The sequence below is a fragment of the Notamacropus eugenii genome, chromosome 6, assembly GCF_028372415.1.
Source record: "Notamacropus eugenii isolate mMacEug1 chromosome 6, mMacEug1.pri_v2, whole genome shotgun sequence".
Classification (NCBI taxonomy): domain Eukaryota; kingdom Metazoa; phylum Chordata; class Mammalia; order Diprotodontia; family Macropodidae; genus Notamacropus; species Notamacropus eugenii.
In genome coordinates, this window is record NC_092877.1 from 380,351,507 (window position 1) to 380,378,697 (window position 27,191).

Consider the following 27,191-nt stretch of genomic DNA (forward strand, 5'->3'; position numbering starts at 1 on the left):
CTCTCAGACCTCCCCCTGGAAGTGTTCAGAAGTCTAGGGAGCACCTCTTAGAACAATGGTTTAATTACACAAAATTAAAATACAAAAGATTATACAAATGCTCAATATATTGAAATCTGGTTATCAGAGTATATAAAACAAAACAAGACAAAAACATAATCCAGGGCCCCCAGATGGAGAATGTCTGTCCTGGGAAAAGATTCCTGATGTCATAGCCTCTACAGTAATGATGATACTAGAGGCCTTGGTTTGACTGGCTTCTTCACTTCTCATGCTGTCCATAAGACTGGCTGACATCTGTAGTCAATATATTTTCCTTGTTTTTCTTGGGGATTTGGATGCTTCTGCCCAAGCTGCTGACATCCTCCTGGAATTCCTTTATCACCCTGATGTAGTCTATACGTTGTATGTACTTTGTGATTACTTATAACATCATTTTCCTCTAGGAATATAAGTTGTTTTGAGCTTGTTTTGTGTCTCCATTGCCTAGCCTTGTACCTTAAATAGGGAGAGGAGCTTGCCTGTTGATTACATTGGGATAAAGAACAAAATTCCTTCCATCAATTTCTCTAGACGCTTCATGAAAGGAAGCAAACATCTGTTAGGTTCTGTCTCCATTCCAAACACTAGACTGAACACTTTATATATACTATCTCTTTTGATGCTTGCAACAATCCTGTGAGGTAGGTATTATTATTTTCACCATTTTCTGTTGAGGAAACTGAGGCAAACAGGTTAAGTGACTTTCCAGGGTCATACATGTAGCAATTGACTGAGGCTAGATTTGGACTCAGGTCTTCCTGACTCCAGATCTACTCCTGTATTTACTGTGGCACCTACCCACCTGTAACTACTATAAATGGCTCCCTTTGTAGAGAGTCACCTAGAGTACTGAGAGGTTAAATGTGTTTCCTCCAGTCATATTGCTAGTTTGTGTTGAAGGTGGGGTTTGAACCCAGGTCTTCATGTCTCTGAGGCTGGCACTATGTCGTGGGGCCTTTTATGTAATCTAGTAGGGGCCAGTATGTCTTGGCTGAGTGATTATCTGCAAATGAGAATGTCTTAAAGCTAGCATTGTAGGAGTGGTCCTAAACTCTGATCATCTCTATGGAAATGTTCCTTCCATTGTCCCCAGTGATCTGAATGCACTGTTTCCCACCTCCCTGTCCCCTCAAGACCTTTACTAAATAACCCCCCCCCCCCCCACACACACACACCTAGTTTAGAACATTGTCTTCTTGAAATTCTTGCTTTGTACATTGAATCTCCACCCCAGCCCACTCCCAACACCACTATCGAAATGTTACAGCTTTAATAAATCCAAATTCTAGTCTGCCTTAGGCATGAGAGTCTGGAAAATCAGTGTGGAGATGGGTTCTTTGAGTCTGAGTCTTAGTGCTTTCTCTGAATGGTAGAAAACTTGGAGGCTCCTCTTCCGGCTGCCTATCCAAAATGGAAGAGAACCCAGCTGAGAGAGAAGATGGAGGAACAGAGGGGAGAACAATGCAGTTTAAAGATGAAGAGAATTTGAGAAGGAAAAAGTGGGGGACTATGTCAGTGTATTTAATTCAATAACATATTTAATTAAAAAGTAAAGATTAAAGCACTCAGGAAAAGGATGTAATATACACATACATATATGCACGTAAATACATCTTTATATTTATGTATGTATATGTGTACACACACACTCACACACACATACACACACACACACACACACACACACACACACAGCTGTTAGATAGAAATAAACCACTTCCAGCCTGAGCCCTTACTGTGCTCGTGTTTCTCCCAGGACTTCAGGTACAGCCTGATTTCCCCTCAGCGTTGTTGATTTGCCAGGCAACATGCCCTACAACTCCATGGCCGGTCAGCAATAATTTCCCTAGTTTCTCCTGTAGAAGAGAGATCCCACTTGTTGTCAGGCTGTAACGCATGATGTTGGTGCCTGGTGCAGAGGAGGGAGGGGCACCATCTGCTCACCTGGGTCACTAGTGAGTTCCTGCCCTGAAGGGGGGCCTCTGTGTATGGCTTTGTTAGGAGAAGGTTTGCATAGGTGAAGGGAATGCTGCAGGATGATTTTGGGTCGTTGGGCCAATGCTCTGGTGCTCTGCTCTTTTTCCTTCTTGGTTTGGGGTGAACAAACTAGGAATATTGGATGGAAATGACAAAAGGACCCTCTTAAACTTGACATATGTGTGCATGTGCATGCCTGCGTGTGTGTGTGGTGTGTGTGTGTATAGCTCAACAATTAACCTTGTCACAATCATGGCAGTGAACCACCGGAATGAGTGGCCTTGGGAGGCAGTGAGCTCCCTGTCCCCAGAGGTCTTCAAGTACAGGTAGATGACTGCTTATTAGGAAGGTTGTTGATGGTATTCTTGTTTAGGAATGAGTTAGACTGGATGGTCCATGAGAGCTCTTTAGAATCTGCTACTAAGAAGTCCCTGTGCTTAGCAGTGTGAGGGAGACAGAGGAATAAGACACAGTCCTTGACCTCTCTGTGCTTTTCTTGTCTTCCTGGGCACTGAGGATATTCTATGACTTTGAGTGAGTCACTTCTTCTCCCTGGGCCTCAGTTTCTCCATCTGTAAAATAGGGGTTGCATGAGGTCACCTCTGGGGTCCCTTATAGACCTGGGCTTGATGGTCCTATGGCCTCTATGAGGCTCAGTTTCTTCACTGTGAAATGGGGCCACTGTGAAATGGCTGGTGTCCAGGATCCCTCCCATCTCTGGTTCCTGTAAGGCACATGTGCCCTCAGATGGCTCACCTTCCAGACCTGCATTTTCTGTGGGCTTGGAAGGCGCCTACAGATGGGGAGGAGCTTGGGAGAGGAAGCCATGGCTGTGGCCTGGGCTGGCCGGCCTGGAGTGATCCTGCTTGTTTGCTGACAGCAGTGTCCTTTCCTATTAACTTTCTATAAAAAAACAAACCCATAAAACAAGAACCAACAAAAACCTGTGGTCCTTGCTGTTCCAGAGGCATCCCAATTAAGGATTCTGAATGACTCAAAGCATAAATAAAGGGGATCCTGGTCCCTGGTAGGGGAAGTGCAAACCCAGCCTGGGAAGGCAGCTCGTGGGCTCCCATGGGCCTGTTTATGAGGTCAATATTGCATTGCCAGGAATGGTGCTACCGCCATGTCCTTGGTGGGGATGATGGGACAAATGCTCTTAAGGAGGAGACACAGAGCCGATCCCTGAATGCTGAGGCTGAGATCATCAATCTTGAAATGCAGAGAACTGGGGCTCCTCATAGAGGATAAACAGAGCGACAAATCCTTTGCCCTCCAGGAAGTAAGTCTTTCTGAGATGGCCTGCCAGGTGAAGTTACTGAGTGGAATGGGTTCACCAAAGCTCAGGGCAGGCATAACCACTGAAACGGTGAAGTGCAGGAACTTTCACCCAGGACCCATCTTATAACTTGGTGATTTGGGACCATCTCACATCTAATTGCTTCCTAACTTGAGCTTGAAATACAGAGTGAAAGGGCCTTTGGGGAATGATTTCTGGCCTCACCTGATAGAAGAAAACTTGGACTTCTTAGGAAATGTCTTGCCCCTGTGAATCATTAAGTCAACAAGTCAAGTCAAGTCCAGGCATTTGTTACATGTCCATTTTGTGCCAGGTGCTATTAAGCCCTGGAGATACAAGGAAAGGGGAGGGGAAGAGGAATGAGAATTTATAGGGTGTATACCATATGCCAGGCACTGTGCTAAGGACATTCCCTTTTTTTCTTTTTAACTATTATTATCTCATTGGATCTCGTGACAACCTTGAAGGTGGGTTTTATTATCATTCTCATTTTACAGTTGATGGAAATGAGGCAGACAGAAGGTTAGTGACTGACCCAGAGTCACACAGCCAGTAGGTATTGCTCCATCAGCTGCTTCTGACCAAGGTAAAAACAGTACCTTTCCTCAGACGGTTCACAATCTGATGGGGAGATGACATGTAAATTATGAACTATGTAGCTATGAATAGACATATTGAAAGTGATCCATAGAAGGAAGTCACTAGTCTTAAGGAGGATCAGGAATGGTTTCTTCTGGAAGGTTTTTTGGCTGAGACCTAAGTCTCAGGACTCCAAGGAAGCTAGAAGGGGAAAAATTATAGAGAGGGGACCAGAGAGCCAATAGAAATAAATAAAGTCAGGGAGTGGAGTATTGTGCATGAGGAACAAAGGAGTTGGTATCACGGATTGCTGGGTATATGAAAGTAGGTAAGGAGTAAGAAGACTGAAGAAGGGGTTGACCGCTCCAGGAAGACAGATGGTGGGAGTGGGGAGAGGCATGAGATATGTAGACCAGTTCAAAGTCTGTTACAATGGTGGAAGCATGACGTAATGAAAGCCTGTACCAGAATGGTGGCTGAGAAAGGAGAGAAGAAGATGTAGAAAGGATAGAACTTGGCAAGTGATTGAAATGGAAGATGAGAGAGTGAGAAGTCCAAGATGTGAGACTGGGGAACTGAGAGAGTGGTGGGTCCCTCAGTAGTCATAGGCAAGTTCAGAAGAGGGGACAGTTTGGGGGGAAGGTAATCAGTGCATTTTGGATGAGTTTGAGATGTTTCATGGGTGGTCAGATATGTAAATTGAGGTTAAATGAGATATTAGAGATGGATAAAACCAGATCTAATAGTTTTAGAAGCTACCTGTTTGTATCCTCTGATCACTTATCAGTTAGGGAATAGCTCTTGTTCATTTACATATGAATCTTTGTCATGTTTCCCTTCTTATCTGAGTGATTGATCTTTCGTAATCTTTTCAGAATTGTTACTGTTGACACACCTCCTCTGACTCAGGTTCCCTCCTATTCATTCCCTGTCTTCTCTCTGGGTGATTTCTTGATCCCATGGCTTCAATGATCATCTCTAGGCAGATGACTCTTGACACTGCCCCGTTAGCTTCCTGAGCACTGGCCCCCACCTCCAACTGCCTGTTGGACATCATCATGTGGACAAATACAGCTTGGCCAAAGCTGAATTGAAAGGAACCACCTCCTTCCTGTTCCCTGTGTTTGAAACCTAAAAGCCATCCTTGACCCTTCCCTTTGCTTCAGCCCTGTGTCCTGACACAGGGACGCTAAGGCTTCTTAGATTCTCCTTAACTTCTTACATCCATCCATTCCCTTCTGTCTGCTCTCTGAACCACCAGCCTTGTTCAGGCAGATGTCACTTTGCACCTGGACTATTGGGATGTCCTCTTTATCTCTGTGCCTCAAAACGTTCTCCATTCCGTCCTATCCACCTCCCAGCTGCCTGCCACATTTGTATTCCTAAAGCACTGGCCTTGAAGCATCACTTGCCTGCCCAGGTAGTTCAATTAGCTCCCCATTGCTCCTACAATCCAGCACAGTCCTCTCGAGAGTTTATAGCCCTTCATGGTCTGGCTCCTCATGCCAAACTTACTTTAGATTGGTCCCTATTTAGACTGGATACCTTGCTACTCTCTGCTCCCAATGGTCTCTCTCTCCCACCTTTGCACTTTTGCCAAGGCTATCTCACATACCTGAATTGTCTGTCCATCTCCTCCACCCCCAGTTTTGCCTTTTAGAATTAAAACCATGGACTACTTTTAAGATTCCATTCATAGAACTACCTCCTTCCAGGAATCCCCACTGTTAATCTGTATATGTCTTAAATTTGTTTGTCTGTGAATATATTGTAACACGCATCCTTCTCCCATCTCAGCAGAAGGTAAGCTCCCTGAGGCCTGGACCCATTTCTTCACTCTTGTCTTTGGGCCCAGCATGGAATATTGAGCGTATTTCAGAGATTCCCCTTGGCTGATGGATGCATAGAATACTGCCTCCATCAGGGCTTGCCAAACCAACGTCAAGATTTCAGCTTTCAAAAATCAGGAGGAAAGCAGTCAAACTCCAGTGGGGATTAAATTAAATCCAATTACCACATTTATTCAGTGCCTACTGTGTACCAAGCCTTGCGTTAGGCACTGACATTCAATGGTAGAAAGGTTTTAGCTCCTGCTCATAAGGAGCATACCTTCTATTGAGAAAAACATAATTATGTAGACAAATAAACATTGGGAATTGCCACAGATTAAGTAGATTAATTATGGTGATCACATGGCAGAATGAGCACTAAATTTGGGAGGATTCTGAATTGGGCCAGTGGCCAACATGGTCCTTGACCTAATTCTTATGTGGAGCTTGAAATTCAGGAAGGAATGCATCTCGTCTTCTTCAGATTTCTCCTACAAGAAGAAAAATAACAATACAGATAAAATGTGTAGTCACACACATGTATGTAGTGCCTTGAGACTTGCAAAGCTTTCTTCACATGTTGTTTCATGTGATCCTCATGACAGCTCTGGGCCGGATAATTATCCCCATTTTACGGATTAGGATGAAGACAACACTCATTCCTGTAGAGATGCTCCCAATTGATCTCTAGACTTGGATTTCATCCCCATTTATTCGCTTTCACTTGCCATGGGAGACAACGATATGGTGAAATGGGCACTGCATTTGGAGTCAGAGAACCTACCCCTGACCCATGCTCACTCTGTGACCATGGGCAGCTACAGCACTGCTGTGAGTCTATTTTCACAACGGTAAAATGTGTAAACTTAGAGCAACCCACAGAGATGTTATGCATGTCCATGGAGACAAAGGTCATTCAGAACATTAGATCTTAGTTTTATAGTTGGAAATGTCCTTCAGGTGCATACTCAGAGAATCTAAATCAAAAAGGACATTAATGGTCACATTTCCCCCCCTCCCAATAACTGAATCCAAATTGTTTATATAGTGTTCTTGGTGAGTAATTAAAATTCTGCATTTACTGTTTACTATTTAGGTTACCCGGGACAGATCCCTTCCTTTCGTTGGCTGTCAGTTCCCTCATTTGTAAAACTTTTGGGGCTAGACTATACGATATCCAAAGCATCTTTCTGCCATTTGAACATTCAATCCTTTCAAGCTTGCCTTTCTTTAAGGAGGAAAAAGCAATATGCTAGAGAACTTTTTTTTTTCTTCTTTTGAATCTGTCAGGGATAAATAACTGGAATGGTTGCATTGATGAGGCCAGTGACTGCCCCCCAGTGCTGCTGGTAAATTGCATCATTCTGCAGTATGGTTTTTCTTGTGTGTTGCATTTGCAGGCAATTGATAGGTAGTCCCTTGCAGCTCTTTTGCACTCTCTGTCTTCTTGAGAGGAGGCAGTGTAGCATCCTTGTTGAGACACGTGTTTTATTTTGAGGAGAATATTATGCATCAGATCTGAAATCCATAGCCTCCATCTCTCAGAGCCCTGTGTTCCTGTCTTCCAGCTGAGAGAAACTAATTCACCATCTTGTGTTGTAAACACTCCCTCATTTTAACTGATTACACCTCCAACGAGGCTCCAATCACGAAAATTACTAATTGCTATTACTTATACATCAAAGAGTGAATCCTGAATAATTAACCCCAAATAAAATTAGATGAATTGGCCCTTTTAATTAGGGTCCCTGCTGCTGTTTATTCTGAACTTCCCTTTCTTACTGTTAAGAGACTTTTAGAATGATTAAAACTGTTGTAGACTTAAACAGCCAGTGACCTTTTAATACAATATAAATCCATAAAAGCAATATTTCAGCTAGCAGGTGGTGACGGAAATTTTTAGTGCAAGTACCTGACAGCTTCAGTGTTACTTTTAAAAACATGCACATGGCCCATCTAAAAGGAAGGAAGGAGGGAAGGAAAAAAGGAGAGAAGGAAGGGAGGAAAGAAATGAGTGGCTCTTTGCAGAATTTGATTTTTCTAGAGTATTTTCCCATTTGTCTATGTTGGACAGAAGGCCTAGACAGGAACAGATTAATTTTTAGCTGGAATATTTCAACACAAATAGCCACTAAGATCAATGTAAGCATGAGGTCATAGATTTGGAGCTGGAAGGGACTTAGGTAATCATTTGGTCTAGCCCAGATGAGGAAACAGACCTAGAGAGCTTAAGAGATTTATTGGGTCCTGTGATCTTACTTTAATGGTAAAGTCTTCCTCGTATATGTGTTTGAGGATGATAGTGCGCTCTTTGAGCCCAAAGAACCTTGCAGAATCTCCGGGATGAGGTCCATAAACCCTTAAAAGATTGAGGTCTTACCATCGACACAAGAAAAGCCAAGTGGATGAAGAGTTCCTGTTGTCTATCCTATGGCATGAAGTTATAGAGGCATTCTAAGGAGCTTGTGTATGTACACACACATATGTTTGTTTAATTCATATATTATATTCAGTGATATGTATCTACACATGTACACATGTGTGTATAGTCATGTTTACATGTACATATCTACGTGTGTATAAACTATACAAATGCACACAAGCTGATCCCAGAATTAAATAGGAAAGAGAGAGTGCACTGGATTGCCTTTCTGAAATTAAAAAAAAGTTCCTTTAATGGTTGCAGACTTCCTTCAAGTCTCATCTCCTGTCAGGAGCCTTTCCCCATCCTCATGAATGCTTGTGGTTTTTCTCTGAGATATATATGATCATAGATCTCTGTATAAACATGTATATGCAGATGTATGTAAATGTTAGAGATTGAAATTCAGTGTGGCAAACATTTTTAAATCACCTACTATGTGCCAGGCACTGTGCTAAACCCTGGGGAGACAGTGAAATCCAAAAGTCTACCCTTACCCTCAGGGAACTCCCTTTCTAATAAGGAAGGGGAATATCCCAAAGGAAACTGAAAAGCAAGGAGGAGGGGGCAAGTGGGGCCACCACAGGCCATGATATTCCATGGAATAGAAACCGAGAAGAGGTGCTGGTGGAAAATCGCGAGTTCCCTGGACAGTCCTGAGTCCTCAACCTATAAAGGAAGGCTTTGGGAACAGTTTATTGCTCCATTCTCTAGCCCTGGATCAGAGGGGAAGAGGACTCTTGGGCAATTGTGGAGGTTTAAGAGTCAAAGTTTGAGTTAGCAAGCCTGGAGATGAGATTTCACATGGTCAGGGTATCCTTGGAGGAAGTAAGAAGTTCCATGGAGTAGAAGCCAAGCAGAGTCACTGATGAAAAAATGGAGAGACAGAGCAGAGACAGATGGGAAAGAAGGGGATACCCATTTATATAGTGCTGACTGTGTACCAGGCATTATGCTAAGTATTTTACAAGTATTTCCCCATTTCATTCTCATAGAAACCCTGTAAGGCAGGTGCGATAGGGAGAAGATCCCCATTTTGCAACTGAGGAAACTCAAGCAAATAGGAGTTGAGCACCTTATGCAGGGTCACCTAGCTAGTGTGTGATACCAGATTTGAACACTGGGCTTCCTAAATCTTGTCCCAGGGGTCTATCCGTTGTGTCACCAACATAAATACATATATAGAAATATCTATATGTGCATATATGTATATCTCTTCCTCATCTCTATCTGTATCTATATCATCTATATCTTCACTGAATTTAGTTGTCTACAGGTTGTCTTCCATGTTAGACTGAATTTCTTGAGAGGTGGATCTCCTTTTGGCCTGTCTTTGTATTCTGGCACATAGTAGGTATTTAGTAGGTGGACATGACCTAATTTTGGATTTTTTACCACACAAAGGCCTTCCTTCCTAACATCAGCATTCCCTCGTTGTTGAAGCTCTGGAGAAGGAGAGGGGAGGGATACAACTGGGAAGTCCCTTGTGAGATTTTGTACACAATGATCTTTAGTCTTTGTTAACAGGGAGGGAATCCATCATAGTTCATGCTCCAGGGCAGCCTCCGTATCCTGATGGCTGATGGATCAGAGCTACTTCTGTGTTATAACAAAGGGAGGGATCCAAGTCATCCTGGTATCAAATAGGTTTTGCACCGTTGAGTCATAGGTGTTAGGAGCCAGCAATCTCCCTGGAAACTGGAGGCTTTCATACATAGAAAATACTGATTTCAGACATTCTAGACAAGAGTCAGGGTGGAAGGAAAGGGAGATTAGACAAAGGAATATACTGCCTTTGGAACAGAGAAAATCATCTGGAAAAACAAGGGAACAACACCAGCAGATTCCCCAAAGCCGCAGCAGGAGGCTGTACGGAACCAGCTGAGATGAGACCTTTTTGGAGGAGTGTAGGAAATACTTCTCCATATCTCTGCATGCCCCTCCTCCCAATAAAGCATTTCTTATTCCTGTAGAATCTGTCATGCTTGAGGACAGGAAGGCTTCTGGTTGTAGGTGCCTTAGAAGGCCTGTGCCTTTGTCTCCAGAGGACAGGGTTTTGCTACACAACTGCAAGCTGGTATACAGCAAGAGATAGATACGTTTCAAGTCTCTCCTTGGGCATAATGGAACATTGTATCTTCAGGACTCATCTTTTTCCACAACATGAAATTATTATTATTTTAACTTAAGTTTTAAGCCAAAAGGAATCAGTAGCTCAATTGTCGCAGAGCCTAGAGTTTTCCCGTGAATGCATTGAAAATTGAAGTGTGAGTCTCATCTCATTGCCCCACTTACCTTGCGGACATGTCTCTGGAAGTCAGAATGCATCGAGTGTGCTTTGCCGTTTGGGTAGCATTATTTTGTTTTTGCAAGACAAATGAGACTCCCTTGGTTCAGAAGTACAACCTGGTTCCAGTTCATTTGCAGAGCTCGACTGGACTCATAATTTCATATTATTTGAAATCTATTCAATATTTTCAGCTGAGGCACTGGCTATTATTCAACAAATGGACCCCCTAGAAGCCACAGTGTGGTGACAAAATACAACCCTTTGAGATCTGATTCACCAGCATGTCTCAACCTCACCTCAGCAATTTACAGGTGATAGAAACCAAGAGTTGTTTAACTGACGCAGGGCCCAGTGCTTTGAGAGGAGTCCGAGCCCAAAATGAAAATGTTCCAGTGGGGATTAGGGAATTCTTATCTGCTTCAGGTCTGGTCACATTTCTCCTCTTTCCTAGGAGGAGCTCAAAGCATCTCTCAAAGGCCTTCGATGAACAGATGATGCAGCTGTTAATTAATTACGAGTTTGCTTACACAAGGTGACCCATTTTAAAACAGATCTTTATTCTTAGCATTTGTTGCCCTTTTATGCCTGTGAAAAAGGCCTGGCAGCAGTGTAAAATAAGGGACTGGAAGCTAGAGATGAATTAAGAGGATGCCCTGGCTACATGGGAAGCTACTCAGAATTTTGTCTGTGTTAAGAATCAGTGTCCCATGTGAAACATGTGATTGTCTGATTGGAGTATGGCCCCCATGTTTGGGCAGTCTACACCTGGGAATGAGCCCAGAGAAGAACCACTGAACTAGTAGGTGAGCTAAAGAGGGTATTGTGCACTGAATGGCACTGATGGAACCAGAGAAAGAGGCCCAGGGAGGGAAGGGATGTCTTCCTATTTGCTTGAAATGTGATCACCAACATAGCAGGATTTGACTTCATTGGCTTAGCTCCAGAAGAACTGACCCAGGTAGAAGGGGCAGAGAGGCAGATTTCCTGTCCCTAAGTGGGATGATCTGCCTTGGATGCAAGTTGGACCAGATCTTACTGGAGGTCTTCTCCTAAAGACCAAATGCTCATTTGCTTAGGGGGATTTAGAAGGGATTAAGTCAACATACATTCATTAAGTGTTTACTGTGTACCAGGCTCTCAGTACTCACAATACAAAAAACACAAAAAATGGTCTCTCAAAAAATTCACAAGTGACATGGAAACAACCACGTACATGAGAGAATAAATTGGAGGCAATTTCGAAGAGAGGCTCCTAGCATGGAAAGGGACAGGGAAATGGTTCTCATAGAAGGTGTGATTTGGGCTGAGTCTTGACAGAAGCTAGGAGGCAGAGATGGAGAGATGGGGAGAGGGAAGGAGGGAAAGAGAGAGAGACAGAGAGAGAGAGAGAGAGAGAGAGAGAGAGAGAGAGAGAGAGAGAGAGAGAGAGAGAGAGAGAGAGAGAGAGAGAGAGAGAGAAGAGAGTGCTCTAGGCATGAGGGACAGCCTGGGAAAAGGTACCATCAGTGCCTGGAGACTCCTGGAGACTCTTCTGAGAGAGGTCATGTCACTGGGTCACATAAGTAATAGGGAAGAAGACTGGAAAGGGAGGGAGGGCTCAGGCAGTGGAGCATGCTGAAAGCTAAGCAGATTGTGTATTTATGCTAGAGCTAATAGGGAGGTCTGAGAGTTTCCTCACTACCTCAATGACATGGTCAGGCCTGCACTTGAAAAACTTGACTGGTGATGAAGGAGGGATGGACTGGAGTCGGGAGCATTGGAGTCAAAGGGGGTAGCCAAGGCTGTCCTAGTCATCTGGATGGGAAGCCATGGGGGACTTGCATTGGCCTCTGTAGCATCCGAGGTCCCTTCCAGCTTTGAGATTGTGTGGTTGTTTGAATTCTATCTTGGCTCCCCAGTTGCTATGCCTAAATGAGGTTAATTATTCACAGAACCTAATAGCGAAAAGTGACATTTCCAAATCCTGCTGTAGGTCAAATTAGGCTTTCTTTTTCCATCCTTTCTTTGTGACAGCTCATGGCAGATACAGCCCTAGTTTTTCTATCTGTTTTTCAGATGAGGCCATTCAGGCTCAGAAAGACTAAATAACTCATCTGGAGCTGCCTCATTCATTAGCTGTAGAGCTGAGGCAGAGCTGGAATGGCTTACTCAGTAGGCACCATGGAAACAGAAACATTTGGAGCAGATCACGGCAATTTGGAGCTTTTATGTAGACGAGGCCAGCAGGAAGTGAAAAGAATGGGAAGGGAGCAAAAGGTGCTTCAAATGGGGCCTTTTCTCTCTCAGAGACGCTCTGTCCAGACTCTGGGGAGGGAGACTGGTGAGGGGGGCTTTGTTGTTTTAGTGTGTTGTTGTGACTGGCTTCTTTATTTATTTGAAGCTGAATTCACTCAGTATTTCTGAGCAACTAATCAACAAACATTTATTAAGCACCTACTATATGACAGGCACTATGGATACCGAAACAAAGATGAAAAATCCTTGCCCTCAAGGACCTTGTATTTTATTGGGATGGGGACTGTGTGTGTGTGTGTGTGTGTGTGTGTGTGTGTGTGTGTGTGTGTTAAATTCAAGGTAGTTGGTCAGGAAATATATTGGCTTCTGGGAGATGGGGAAGGAAAGTCTTTTTACAGCAGGTGATGCTTGAGTTGAGCTTTGAAGGAATCCAAGAACACCCAGGTACCAGAGGACTCAGATTTTATCCCTTTTTCCTCAAAGAATGACTGAAACAGGTTTCATGAAGCAGGTATGCACAGATGCATCAGCCTGGTGTTCTGGTCTACCCTGCAACTGTGTTCCTATTGGTCCTTTCCTTTGGAAAGGTCCCCAGGAATGGCAGCATCCATGCCTGTGCCCTATGTGATCCACAAACCTTAGATAGATGCTTCGATGGCCTCATGTTCCTTTCCTAGTCCTGTTTCTTTGGCCACATCTCATCCTCGTGGATGCTTCTCCTCCATCTGATGGCTTGTACTTTCGTACTTCACCTGCCTGTGAGAGACACACAGTAAGTAGTTTCTGGGTATGGTAGTGGGACGGTGGGTAAGCTCAGCAGAGGAGAGGCTCAGACTAGCTCCTCCCATGGAGCTGAAGCCAAACCACATCTTCTCCCACTGGGGCATGGACTGTTGTCCCTTGCCATAAGGAAACAGATGTGTTTCAAGGAAGTGAAGAGCCATATAGGCGCTGGTGAGGAAATCATTTCTCACTTCTCTGTAATAAAGAGCCTCAGTTCCTTTAATAGGCCACTGTGTGTGTGTGTTCTCTTTCTCAATCCCTTGGCCATTTTTCTTCATTTTCCACGTTACATAAGTCAAGGAACTTCCAGCTGAGCTTAGGACTTAAGTATTACTTCACTGGTCTCTCCTTATGTGCTGCTGGTTGTAAATGCCCATGTTATGTTGCCTCTTTGACATGAAGCTTCAATGTGTCATTTTGAGGGAATGAGCCACTATGAACTCTTACTCATTTTCTACTTACTTTTTCTTTTATTCTCTTCTTTTTAAAAAAATTTTATTTTTTCCCCAAATTGCATGCAAAAGCAATTTTAACATTCCTTTTTTTTGGTCAGATTTTGAGTTCCAAATTCACTCCATCTTCCCCCCATCCCCATTGAGAAGGCAAGCAATTTGGCATGTTATACATGTGCAGTCATGAAAACACATTTTCAATGTAAGACATTCTATGAAAGAAAACACAGGAAAAAACAAGAAAAATAATGAAGGTAAAGAAAAAGTATCTTGATCTGCTTTCAGGTTCTACCAGTTCTTTTACTGGAGATGGACAAGTACATTTTATCATAAATCTTACAAAATTGTCTTGGATCATTGTATTGCTGAGAATAGCTAAATTATTCATAGTAGGGCATCATGAAATATTGCTGTGACTGGTACAATCTTGTCCTAGTTCTGTTCATTTTTACTTTGCATCAGTTCATGTAAGTTTTTCCATGTTTGTAAGAGCATCCTGCTCATTATTGCTTAAAGAATATTAGTATTCCATTAGAATAATATACAACAACTTTTTCAGCCACTCCCCAATTGATGGATATCCCCTTGATTTCCAATTCTTTTCCACAATTAAAAGAGTTTCTATAAGTATTTTGGTACATAGAGGTATTTTTTTTTTCTTGTTTATCTCTTTGAGATACAGATCTAGTAGTGGTATTTCTTAGTCCAAAGGCATGCATGGTTTTATATAGCCCTTGGGACATAGTTCCAAATTGCTCTACAGAATGGGTGAATCCATATACAACTTCACCAGAAGTACATTAGTGTTTTAATTTTCCCACATCCCCTCCAACATTTGCCATTTTCCTTCTCTGTCATATTAACCCATCTGATAGGTGGGATATTGTAGCTCAGAGTTGTTTTAATTTGCCTTTTTCTCATCAGTAGTGATTTAGAGCATTTTTCAAAATATGAGTATAGTTAGCCTTGATTACTTTGTCTAAAAACTGCCTGTTCACATCCTTCAAACATTTATCAATTGAGGAATGGCTTTTATTTCTTTAAAGTTGGCTCAGCTTTCTATATGTTTGAGAAATGAAGTCTTGATCAGAGAAACTCACTGTAAAATTTTATTTTCACAGTAATGATTACCAACTATTTCCTTCTGTCCTATTTTTCCCATTTATCCTACTTTTCCTCTCCTTTTACCCTGTTAATGCTCAAAGGTGTTTTACATCTGATTTTTATCTCCCCCAAACTGCCCTCCCTTCTATCAACTCCCCACCCCCTTCTCTTATCCTCTTCTCTCTCTACTTTCCTGTATGGTGACATAGATTTCTACACTAAGTATTTTCATATGGTCCCATCCCCACTTCCTCCATTTTCCCCTTCACTGTTAAACATCATTTATGTCAGATAATTTATACATTCTACCTCTCTCTTTCCTCTTCTCCCAGTGTATTCTTCCTTCTCAACCCTTAGTTTTTTTTCTATGTATATTCCTTCTAATTATCCTAGTAATGAGCAAAATTTTTAAGAGTTATAAATATCATTTTCCCACATAGGAATATAGTTTAGCCTTATCAAATCCCTTATGATTTACCTCTCTTGTTTAATGCTTCTTTTACATCTTATCTTTGAAAGTGAAATTTTCTAATCAACTCTGGTCTTTTCATCAGAATTGCTTAAAAGTCCTCTGTTACACTGAATGTCTACTTTCCCCCCTTAAGTGTTATACTTAGTTTTGTTGAGTAAGTGATTCTTGGTTGAAATCCTACCTCTTTTGCCCTCTGGAATATCATATTCCAAGCCCTCTGATCCTTTAAAGTAGAAGCTGCTAAATCTTGTGTTATCCTGACTGTGGCTCCATAGTATTTAAATTGTTTCTTTTTGGCTGCTTGCGTTATTTTCTCCTTGACCTGGGAGGTCTGGAATTTGGTTATGCTATTCCTGGATGTTTTCATTTTGGGATCCCTTTCAGAAGGTGATTGGTGGATCCTTTTAATTTCTATTTTATCCTTTGTCTCTAGAATATCAGGGCAGTTTTCCTTGATAATTTCTTTTTTTTTTTTTTTGGCTCATGCTAAATCCTTTATTGTGGCTCTTGTCATCACCTCCCGCCTGGGGGTCTTGGGGAGGATGACCGCAGGCTCAGCCCTGCAGGTCCCAGCTCCGACCTGGACACATGATTTGCCCTTCTACAGACCTCTCTTTTCCTATGTCCTGAGGGGGGCTCCTGCCCTTACATAAGTGGGCTCTCCTTGAAGAGAGAGAGAGGGAGAGGCTGGCTCTTGCTGCCCTCCATCCTCTCCGTTTTCAGCCACTCCATCTTCTGCTGGTGCTGCTGGATGGCGTCCTTCACCCGGGTGTCCATCATGGCCTCTGTGAGAACTCTGTCCTCTGAGGCGTAGGCTAAGGCCTGCCAGGCAATGGCGAGCTGTGAGATCTCCCGCCCGGACATGCCTTCAGTCAACCTGGCGATTTCTGAACATTTCTTCCCATAGTCAAACTGGGCCAGCTTCAGGCGCTGCTTCCCTTCCGTGGCCGGCTTTAGAACATACTTGTCGAAGTACATCCTCACCAGGCACTCCCGTTCTGGAAGCTGAGGCAGGCCAAAGTTGACCATTTCGTCTATTCGGTCATTGATGGCCCAGTCAAACTGCTCGGGTTGGTTACTTGCCAAGACCAGCATAAACTTGTTGCTGTGTTGGCCCGTCCGATGAAGGAAGGCATTCAACGTTGCCCGCAAGTCTTCACTTATCTTCTTTGTCGCTCGCTTTCTCAGGAAGGCGTCTGCTTCATCAACAAATAGCAAAAGGCCTCTGCGGCTGGTGTTGGTCCAAAGACCTTGTGCATGGCAGTCACCCCTTCTCGCCCCATGGGGGCGACTTCACCACCAGTCATGATGGCATAGTCCATACCCGAATGCATGGCTAACTTCTTGGCAAAGAGTGTTTTCCCCGTGCCGGGGGGTCCATACATGAGGATATTCCTGTACAAGCTCTTGTTCTTTTTGGTGTTCCTTGTTGCTATGGCAATGTCCCTGACCCGCTCCTCCAGTTTTGGACTGAGAACAACTCCTTCCAGAGCATCCAGAGGCTTGCTAGCCAGACGCCTGCCCACCTTAATCGGATGCTGCAAGGCCTCCAACAGGGTAATTTTCGAGGTTTCTCTTACCAAGGAGGGCTTTCCTAGGCGGGCTTCAACGTAGCGTTCTTAGCTGCGTAAATGCCAGCGGCTGGTAGCGTCGATCCCGCCACCGTAGCTGTAACTTCGTCCCAGTCTGTTACAAAGGCCCGACATCCTTCACCAAACGGAGTACCAGCTGTCTTGAGGGAGTCCAGAGCAGTCTGGCGGTGCTCGGTGGCTTTTAAGCGGATCTGCTCCCTGATGGTGTCCGCGCTCTCTCTGCTCTGGCTGGAGCGCGGGTCTCTGCTTCTCTGCGCAGCATCTCGTTCTTATGCCGCAGTTCCATCTCCCGTTCCACGGTGGCTCTCCGAATCGCCTCTTGCTTCTGCACAGACTCCTCCTGCTTCCTCAAGCTTTCTTCATTGAGAAGGTGCCGCTGTCTGAGCTGGTCATCACAGCGCTGCCGAGCCAACTTGTCCTGATACTGGGCTCTTGCCTGATGCTGTCCCGTTTCCTCGTTTCGCGTCTTCCTTCTCTCTTCCGCTTGTATCCGAACCTGCTCGTTCTTCAGCTGCTCCACAGCAGCTTCGTATTCTTTAACCTTTGACTGCTGCTCCAGCTGCAAAGTCTGCTCCTGCATCTGTGCCAGACTGAGCGCTTCCTTGGCACGTCGCGAGTGCTCGAGCTGCCGCGCCGCCTTGGCCGCGTGCTCCAGGCCCGTGGGGTCGAAGCTGCTCCATTTGTCCTTGGGCGTGGGTCGGTCCCGCCGCCTCCCGCCCGGTCTCCGCCGCCGTCTCCTCCTATCGTGGGCGGCAGGGGCAGCACGGACCCCGGACTCTCGCCCTAAGAGCCACGACATGGCGGGGCCAACCCCGAGCCCCCCACGCGAGCCCACCGAGCTGAGGCGCCTGCACACGCGGCGCGAGCCGTCACGCGGAGCCTCCTTGATAATTTCTTGAAAGAGATGTCTAGGCACTTTATTTGATGATGACTTTCAGGTAGTCTAATAAATCTTAAATTATCTTTCTTGGATTATTTTTCCTGGTCACTTGTTTTTCCAATGAGATATTTCACATTTTCTTCTATTTTTTTCATTCTTTTGACTTTTTTTGTATTGTTTCTTGATGTCTCATAAAGTCATTGTCTTCCACTTGCCCAATTCTAACTTTTATTTTTATAAAATTTATTTATTTTAATTTTCAACATTCATTTCCATAAGATTTTGAGTTCCAAATTTTCTCCCCATCTCTCTCGTCCCTCCTCCCAAGACCGTGAATTCTGAATACCCCTTCCCCCAATCTGCCCTCCCTTCTGTCACACACCTCCCTTCCTTTATCCCCATTTTCTCTCTTTTCTTGTTGGACAAGATAGATTTCTATACCCCATTACCTGTATTTCTTATTTCCCAGTTGCATACTAGAGCAATTCTCAACATTCATTCCTAAAACTTTGAGTTCCAACTTCTCTCCCTTCTTTCCTCCCCACCCATCCCCACAGTGAAGGCAAGCAATTCAACATAGGCTATAGAAGTGTAGTTGTGCAAAAGACTTCCATAATAGTCATGTTGTGAAAGACTAACTGTCTTTCTCTCCATCCTGTCCTGTCCCCCATTCATTCTATTCTCTCTTTTGACCTTGTCCCTCCCCAAAAGTGTTTACTTCTAATTATTCATTCCTACCATTTGCCATCCTTTCTATCATCCCCCCTATACCCCACTTATCTCCTTCTACCCTACTTTCTGTAGTGTAAGACAGATTTTTCATACCAAATTGAGTGTGCATGCTATTCCCTCCTTAAGTGAAATGTGATGAGAGTAAGCTTCACTTTTTCCCCTCTTACCTCCCCCCTTGTCCCCTCCATTGAAAAAGCTTTTTCTTGCCTCTTTTATGAGAGATAATTTGCCCCATGCCATTTCTCCCTTTCTCCTCTCAATATACTCCTCTCTCATCCCTTCATTTTGTTAGACATCATCCCTTCCTATTCAACTCACCCTGTGCCCTCTGTCTATATGTATATAGACCCTTCAACTACCCAAATACTGAGAAAAGTCTCCAGAGTTACAAATATTATCTTTCCATGTAGGAATATAAACTTTAGTAAATCCCTTATGATTTCTCTTTCCTGTTTATCTTTTCATGCTTCTCCTGATTGATGTGTTTGAAAGTCAAATTTTCTATGCAGTTCTGGTCTTTTCATCAAAAATGCTTGAAAGCCCTCTATTTCATTGAATGACCATTTTTTTTCCCCTGAAGTATTGTACTTCATTTTGCTAGGTAGGTAATTCTTGGTTTTAATCCTAGTTCCTTTGACTTCTGGAATATCATATTCCAAGCCTTTGATCCCTTAATGTAGAAGCTGCTACATCTTATGTTATTCTGATTGTATTTCCACAATACTCGAATTGTTTCTTTCTGGCTGCTTGCAATATCTTCACGTTGATGTGGAAATTCTAGAATCTGGCTACAATATTCCTAAAAGTTTTTCTTTTCAGATCTCTTTCAGGAAGTGATCAGTGGATTCTCCAATATTTATTTTGCCCTCTGGTTCAAGAGTATCAGGACAGTTTTCCTTGATAATTTCATGAAAGGTGATGTCTAGGCTCTTGTTTTGATCATGGCTTTCAAGTAGTCTCATAATTTTTAAATTGTCTCTCCTGGATCTATTTTCCAGGTCAGTTGTTTTTCTAATGAGATATTTCACATTGTCTTCAATTTTTTTTTCATTCATTTGGTTTTGTTTTGTAATTTTTTGGTTTCTCATAAAGTGATTAGCTTCCATCTGCTCCATTCTCATTTTTAGAGAACTATTTTCTTCAGTGAACTTTTGAACCTCCTTTTCCATTTGGCTAATTGTGCTTTTTAAAGCATTCTGCTCCTCATTGGCTTTTTGGACCTCTTTTGCCAGTTGAGTTAGCCTATTTTTCAAGGTGTTATTTTCTTCAGCATTTTTTTTGTGTCTCCTTTAGCAAGCTGTTGATTCACTTTTCATGATTTTCTTGCATCGCTTTCATTTCTCCTCCCAATTTTTCCTCCACCTCTCTTACTTGATTTTCAACATGTTACTTGAGCTCTTCCATGGCTTGAGACCACTGCAAATTTATTTTGGAGATTTTGCATGAAGAAGCCTTGACTTTGATGTCTTCCTCTAATGGTATGCTTTGTTCTTCCTCATTCAAAAGGATAGAGGAAAATATCTGTTCACCAAGAATATAACTTTCTATAGTTTTATTTTTTTCTCTTTTCTGGGCATTTTCCCAGCCAGATACTTGACTTTTGAGTCCATCATCAAGTGGAGGGTATACTCTAGGGACCTGTAAGTTCTCAGTTCCTCCAAGCTGGCACAATCAAGGGAAAGGAGTTTACTCCTCTCCTGGCCTATGTTGTGGTCTGTGAGCAACCACAAGCACCCTTCTGTCCAGGATCTGGGAGTAGAGTTCCCTCTCCACAACTGCCTGCAGTTTCACCATGTCAGTGCTCCTCCTCACCCAGGACCACCACTCAAGGCTGAGATCCAGATCAGCAGCTCAATTCCCCCAGGGTTTTTAGGCCTATGACTCTAAAAAGGATGCTGTGCTTCAGTGACTTCCACTGTCCTGGGCCCGAGGCTAGGATTGGACCCTGCTCACTTCTCCCCCAGGTGAAAGAGCTTTCTCACTGACCTTTAAAGCTGTTTTTGGTGTTTGTAGGTTGAGCAATCTGGGAACCACAGCTGCTGTCGGTGGCGCCCTGAAGCCTGCTCCAGTCCTGTCCTTGTTACGTTGCATGGCCAAGGCTGAGCTATGCTCTACTCCACACTCAGTGTGATAGACCTTTCTTGTCAGCCTTCCAGGCTGTCTTGGGCTGGAAATCTTTTTCCCTCTGTCGTTTGGTGTCTTCTGCTGCTCTAGAATTTGTTTAGAGTTATTTTTACAGGTATTTTATGGACTTTGGGGGTAGAGCTAAGAGTAGGTCCATCCTTCTACACTGCCATCTGGATTGTTGTCCAATTCTAACTTTTACAGAATTATTTTCTTCAGTGAGCTTTTGTACTTTCTTTTTCATTTGACCAATTCTGATTTTCCAAGATGCCTTCTCTTCATTGGCTTTGTGTGCCTCTTTTACAGTTTGGCTTCTTCTGTTTTTTAATGTGTTATTTTCTTTGGTATTTTGTTGTGTTTGTTCCTCCTTTACCAAGCTGTTGATTCTTTTCTTCATGATTTTCTAGCTTCGCTCTCATTTCTCTTTCGAGTTTTTCCTCTGTCTCTCGTACTTGATTATAAAATCCTTTTTGAGCTCTTCCATGGCCTGAGACTAATTCTTATTTTTCTGTGAGGCTTCGAATGCAGGGATTTTGACTTTGTTCTGAGTGTTTTTTGATCTTCCTTGTCACCATAGTAACCTTTTATGGTCAGAATGATTTTCTGCTCCCTCATTTTCTAGCCTATTTCTTTACTTTTAACTCTATGCTAAAGTGGGATGCTGCTTCCCAGGTGGAAGGGGGAAGTATTCTAAGCTTCAGGGTTTTTTTTTGTGCAGCTGTTTTCAGAGGTAATTCTAGGGACTTGTAAGCTTTTGACTCATCCAAGATGGTATGATTTAGAGAGAGGTGTGTTTACTGATTTACTGGCCTGTGCACTGCTTTTTGAATGACCACAAGTGTTCTTTTCAACCCTGGAACTGTGAGCAGGATCCCCACTTCCTTGTGGCCACATCTCTTCGGTGCTAGTGCTCCTCCTTGCAATGGAACTGAGACCAAGGACTGTAACCCATATCTGAGCATAGGCAATGTAGCAGAGGCCTGCCTCTGGTGCCTACAAAGGAACCCCTGTAAATCTCCTTCTGACCTGTTGTCTGATCCCCTTACTGTCTGTGGGCTGAGTGGTCTATAAACTGCCACTGCTGCCACTGATTCACTCCCCCTGAGCTCTGCTCCTGGTTTCCTGGGGCCTGGTCTGTGTTGGCCCAGCTTGGACTGGGCTGTGCTTCTCTTTCATCCTGGTGTGACAGATCTTTCCTGCTGAACTTCTAAGTTGTCTTGGAGTGGATGGTTGTCTCATTTTGCTTTTTGTGGATTCTGTTCCTCTGGAACTTGGTTAGAGTCATTGTTTGAAGGTATTTGGAGGACTTTGGGGGATGTTCAAGTCCATCATCTTGGCTCTGCTGTAGTGACTTTTTCAGTGTTGAGTCTGTCAATGAAGAAAAATGTACTCTGGATTTTAGGGACATATATACTAGAAGTATTTTGGGAAAAAATTGCTTTATTCTAAATTCAGATATTTCTAGCTTAGGGGGGAAATGCCCATGCATTCCATCCTCATCCTCATCCTTATCCTCATTAGTAGGGGCAGCTAGGTGGTACAGTGGATAGAGCACCAGTGCAGGAGTCAAGAGGATCTGAGTTCAAATCTCACTCACCTCAGATACTTGACACTCACTAGCTGTGTGACCTTGGGCAGGTCACTTAACCCCAGTTGCCTCATCCTGGGTCATCTCTAGTCATCCTCATGAATATCTGATCACTGGATTCAGATGGCTCTGGAGGAGAAGTGAGGCTGGTGACCTGCACAGCCCTCCCTCACTCAAAAACAAAGTTAAGTGCAAGTCATGTCATTATTTCTCTGATGGCACAGTCTTCTTCAGCAACGAAAGATGAACACCCACACACACACCATCCTCATCAGTATTAATAATAGCCAACCTCTATCTAGCTCTATCTAGGTTTGTAAGCACTGTATAAATACTCGCTCAAGTGGTCCTCACCACAACCCTGTGAGGTAGGCGCTGTTATTGTCGCCGTTTTACAGATGAGGAAACTAAGGCAAACATGCTAATTGACTTGTTCAATGTCACAAAGCTAGTAAATATCTGAGGCTAAATTTGAACTCTGTTCTCCAGGCTCAGTGCTCTTTTCATTAGAAGTATAAAGGGAATTCTTGTTCTGATTTGAGTTTGACTAGAATGCCTCTGAGGTCCCTTCCAAATGAGGCTCTAATTCCATGATATTGTCAGGTCTAATTGTAAATTATATTGACAAATCTCGACGTCCTTTATCAATACTAGTGCTCTTTCTCTCTCTGTCTCTGACAGTGTGTGTGTGTGTGTGTGTGTGTGTGTGTGTGTGTGTGTGTGTGTGTGTGTCTATCTCTATGGTTTGTCTTTGCCTCTCTCTGTCTTCCTTCGAGGCAGCTGGTTGCTCAGTGGTTAGAGCCCTAGGCCTAGAGTCAGACAGGAGGATGTGATTTTAAATCTGACCTCAGACACTTATAGCCTGTGTGACTCTGGCTGAGTCATTTCAACTTTGTTGCCTTAGTTTCCCCAATTGTAAAAATGGGAATAATAATAACACCTACCTCGCAGGATTGTTGCAAGGATCAACTGAAATGATATTTGTAAGATGTGTTTAGCCCAGTGCTTGGTACATAATAGGCACTAACTAAAAACTTATTCTCTCTCTCTCTCTCTCTGTCTCTCTCTTCTCCCTCCCTCCCTCCCTTCATCCTTCCTTTCACTCTGCCTCTCCCCTCTCTGTCTCCTCTCTTTCTGTCTCTCTCTCTTTCCCCTCTGTCCCTTTTTTCCTCCCTCTTTCTTTTCTCTCCTCTCCTCTTCTCTCTCCCTCCTCCTACCATCTCTTTTTCTACCTCTCTCCAAATGTATATAAGTATATGTAATATATGCGTGTGTATGTATATACTGAAGAGAAATGCATGTGTATAGATGAGTTTATTCCTACATACACATACTCCCACTCAGCCCCCCTTCCCCTGCTTCAGTAGCTGTAGCTGCCCCATAACCTCCTGACCATCACTCTAATCCTCTCTTTCTTTTTGGCGGGTGGGGGGAGGCAGAGGGGTTCTGCACCCGTTTATAATGCTCCCCTCCTTCACCATCTGCCTTTGACTTTGGCTGTGTGGCTGCCTTGACTGGGAGCAACCCCCTTTCCACGTTGGTTCCTAGGGTACTCAGGGACCAAATTCAAAACAGGAAAAACTTTTGAGAAAGGAGAAAAAATCCATGCCCAAGTCAGAGAACTCCTCCTTATGTGCCTCTTACCCCCTTGGCAGGTTACCTTGTTATACTCCAGATTGAAGCTTGTCCCCTCCTTTCACCCCTTCTGGAAATACCATTTGTTGGCCCAGTGGTGAAATGAAATGCGTGGTCATCCATCACCTGGGCTTGACAGGGCCCCCAAGACTAGTGGAATTTTGGTAAGGGAGACCTTGCACAACGATGCAGCCTGGCTGTGGCCAGCCCCAGAGGTCAGCTGAGGACCTTGGCAGTCCCAGGCCCACGTATGAAATAGACATACACACACACAGCCCCTCCCACCAGGTGGGAGATTTGGTGCTCACCTTCCCAGAGGTCAGTGTTCAGGAAAGACAGGGGTTTTGGGAGGAAACATGTGCAAAAAAATACTGCAGAGGCAGTGCTAGTGAGCAAGGACACAGTTGTGAATAGAGAATTTGTGATTTTACTCAGAAACAGGCCTAGGGTGAGTGAGTGTGTTGGGAGAGGGGAAGGCCCTCACTTACAGATAGGGCAGATGTGGCCCTTTTCTTTCCTGCTCCTGAGAATGCATTCCTCATGGTCACTAGAAGCCAAAGAGTTACTTGGGCTCCCTGTGGGCTTCGGAGAGCAGGCCGAAATTCCCAGATCCCACAGTCTGAGAGCCCAGTGGCACCTCAGAGGCCAACTGGTACGAACTGGACGTGAAAGGAATCCTCACACTAAGACATTAAGGCAAGCCATCCCTGTCAGCCTCAGACCTGTGTGGAGTGTGTGTGTGTGCGCACGCACGTGTATGCATGTGTGTCTGTGTCTGTGTAAGTAAACAAAATGATGATTCAGTACATTGAGAAGGGGCACAGAATGGCTGTCATTTCCCTAGCATTTGAAGTTAGGACATTCAAAGTTTGCCCTTAAATAACTTGACTCCCACTCAAGGTCATAGATACTCAATTACTGGTTTGCTAGCGATAATCTGAGGTAAGCCTGCCTGTCACATTCAACAGATTATTGGTCCTCTCTGAACCTCTGTCTCCTCTTTGAAATAGACCTCTGATGTCCCTTCTAGCCCTGGTGCCAGGATCCTAGATCTTGTGATTTCGTGACAAAGCCTTATCAGTCAGGATCCAGAATCCTTAGGAGTGAGAAGACTTTAGGGCCTGCCTGCTGCGTGTGACATTTTCACACTTGCCAAGTCCCTGCTAAGCCACTAGCCTGCTTAACTCCAGCTCTGATCTTCCCAGAAGCAGGAATCAAGGTCTTCCATCAGCTTTCATGTGAGATCTCCAGTGCAGCGTGTGCTCCTGGAGGGCAGGGAGTGTTTGTATTTCCAGGGCTGCATCCGGTGTGGGGCACAGTGGTGTCAGAGGTGTGTGTCCATGCACCCACCTTCTTTGGGACTTACGCCCAGAGTCATGCCCAGCTGTGCCTATCTTTATATCTTTACCATTGTAGCCCCTTAATGCATTCAGGTGTACCTGTAGACAGCTCTCCGCTCTCTGTTTACCCCTCTTCACCTCTTTCCTTGTTGCCAAATTCCTGTATTATCATTTCCTTTCTGGGACTATGGTCTAGAGGAAATGGCTCTGCCCTAGTTCTTGGGTTGCACTCCATGTGTCCTTTACACTGGAGTCCTCTAGTACTGGCCATGTCCCTTGGGCTCTGTAAAGTTTGTTTCCCACAATGGCTGCAAAAGTGAGATGCAGAGATGCTAAACTGGGTTTTCTGTCATCAGTCCGGATCAGGGCAGGGCGCTCTACCAACACTGGGGAACTGGAAGCTCCAGGAGACTGGGGATGGTCTCACATCTGTCTTTGTATGTTCATCACTGAGCAGTGTCTGGCACATAGTAGGCACTCAAAATTGCCTATGTCCTTATCTGATCAAAGGACAAAAAAGTTGACATTCACAAAGATACGGTGCTCTCAAGAACATGGGCTTTATTTTTTATAATTTATTGATAATTATTATTAATTCCCTGAATCCTGCTTTAGAACTAGCCAACTGTCTTGCCTCCAAGGCTCTAAAATCTTAGCATTATAGATTTAGAATGGGAGAGGACTAGATTCTCACTGTAAAGAACAGATAACAGCAGCCCAGGCACATGACCTTGGCTCGGTCCCACAGGAAGTTAGCAACAGAGCTGAGTTTTCAACTGACGTGAGGTCAAAAGTGGGAAATGTAAATTGTTTTATAATCCTTAAAATGCCATATAAGTGCTGCCATCAGCATCACCAGCATCTTCAGAACTCCTCCTCTTCCTCCTCCTCATTGTCTCTCTCCTCCTCCTCCTCCTCCTCTTCCTCTTCCTCATTTTCTCCCTCCTTTTCCTCCTCCTCCTCCTCCTCTTTCTCCTCCTCCTCCTCCTCCTTCTCTCTTCCTCCTCTTCCTCCATCTCCTCCTCCTCATTTTCTCCCCCCTCCACCTCCCACCCCCCCATCTCGTGTGACTCCAAGCCCAGGGTACCTTCAAATCTGCTATTTGCATATAATGAGTCCTGATAGCTAGAAAGTAGTAAAAGACCAAATCACTCACATTACTGCCTTCAAAAAAGTGAGATGAGCTTGGGTCCATCCTCACTGTATGTGCATTTCTTTTGGTTCCAGGTGACTTTCTGCCCCCTCCCCCTCCCCCTCTGGATGACATTGGCAGTCTACCGTCTGGCCCTGGCTCCTTCCCACCACCTCCGCCGCTCGATGAAGGAGTTTTCAATGTGCAGGTAAGTTCTGACTCATTTGTCAGTAAATCTTTCTTAGGAAGCAGCACCACAAGCAACTGTGTTTCTGGGAGGGATGGACCCCAAGAAAAAGCCAAAGGACTGTTTCCCATCAACCCACCAACACCTCGTAGTTAACTGTAGATCCAATGCCCAACTTTTACCTCTTTCTGAGCCCCTTCTGCTGCCAGCTGTTTGTTCACCCTGCACCCTGGCGTCCTGGGATGCTCGCGCTCCCTGGTTTAGTTTGGACCATGGCGCTGGTTATTCAGGAAGAGTCTTTGACAAGTGAGAGATTCTCACTTTCCTAGGGCGGTATTTAGCTGCCCGCCTTTGCTTATTTTCTTTGCCCACAAGAGTTGCTTTTCATTTTCTGGTAAGTGGATGAGGATAATGGAGTCTGTCAGCAGAAGGGATTCTCGAAGCTGGAGGCCCTGAATGCTGTCCCAGAATTTTCACCCTTCATAGTCAATAACAC

General features: G+C 44.1%; 1 protein-coding gene and 1 pseudogene across 5 annotated transcripts in view; one reads left to right on the forward strand and one right to left on the reverse strand.

Annotated features, from left to right (window-relative positions):
• Positions 1-27,191, forward strand: part of LPP (LIM domain containing preferred translocation partner in lipoma) — a 666,236-nt gene that overhangs the window by 272,858 nt on the left and 366,187 nt on the right. For all 5 annotated transcript variants that reach the window (XM_072618829.1, XM_072618833.1, XM_072618831.1 and 2 more), the window contains one exon: positions 26,604-26,716. In XM_072618829.1, coding sequence (XP_072474930.1) covers positions 26,604-26,716 — 113 coding nt within the window. The remainder of the gene's footprint in view (positions 1-26,603; positions 26,717-27,191) is intronic.
• LOC140510315 (ATPase family AAA domain-containing protein 3A pseudogene) lies at positions 15,967-17,754 on the reverse strand (annotated as a pseudogene).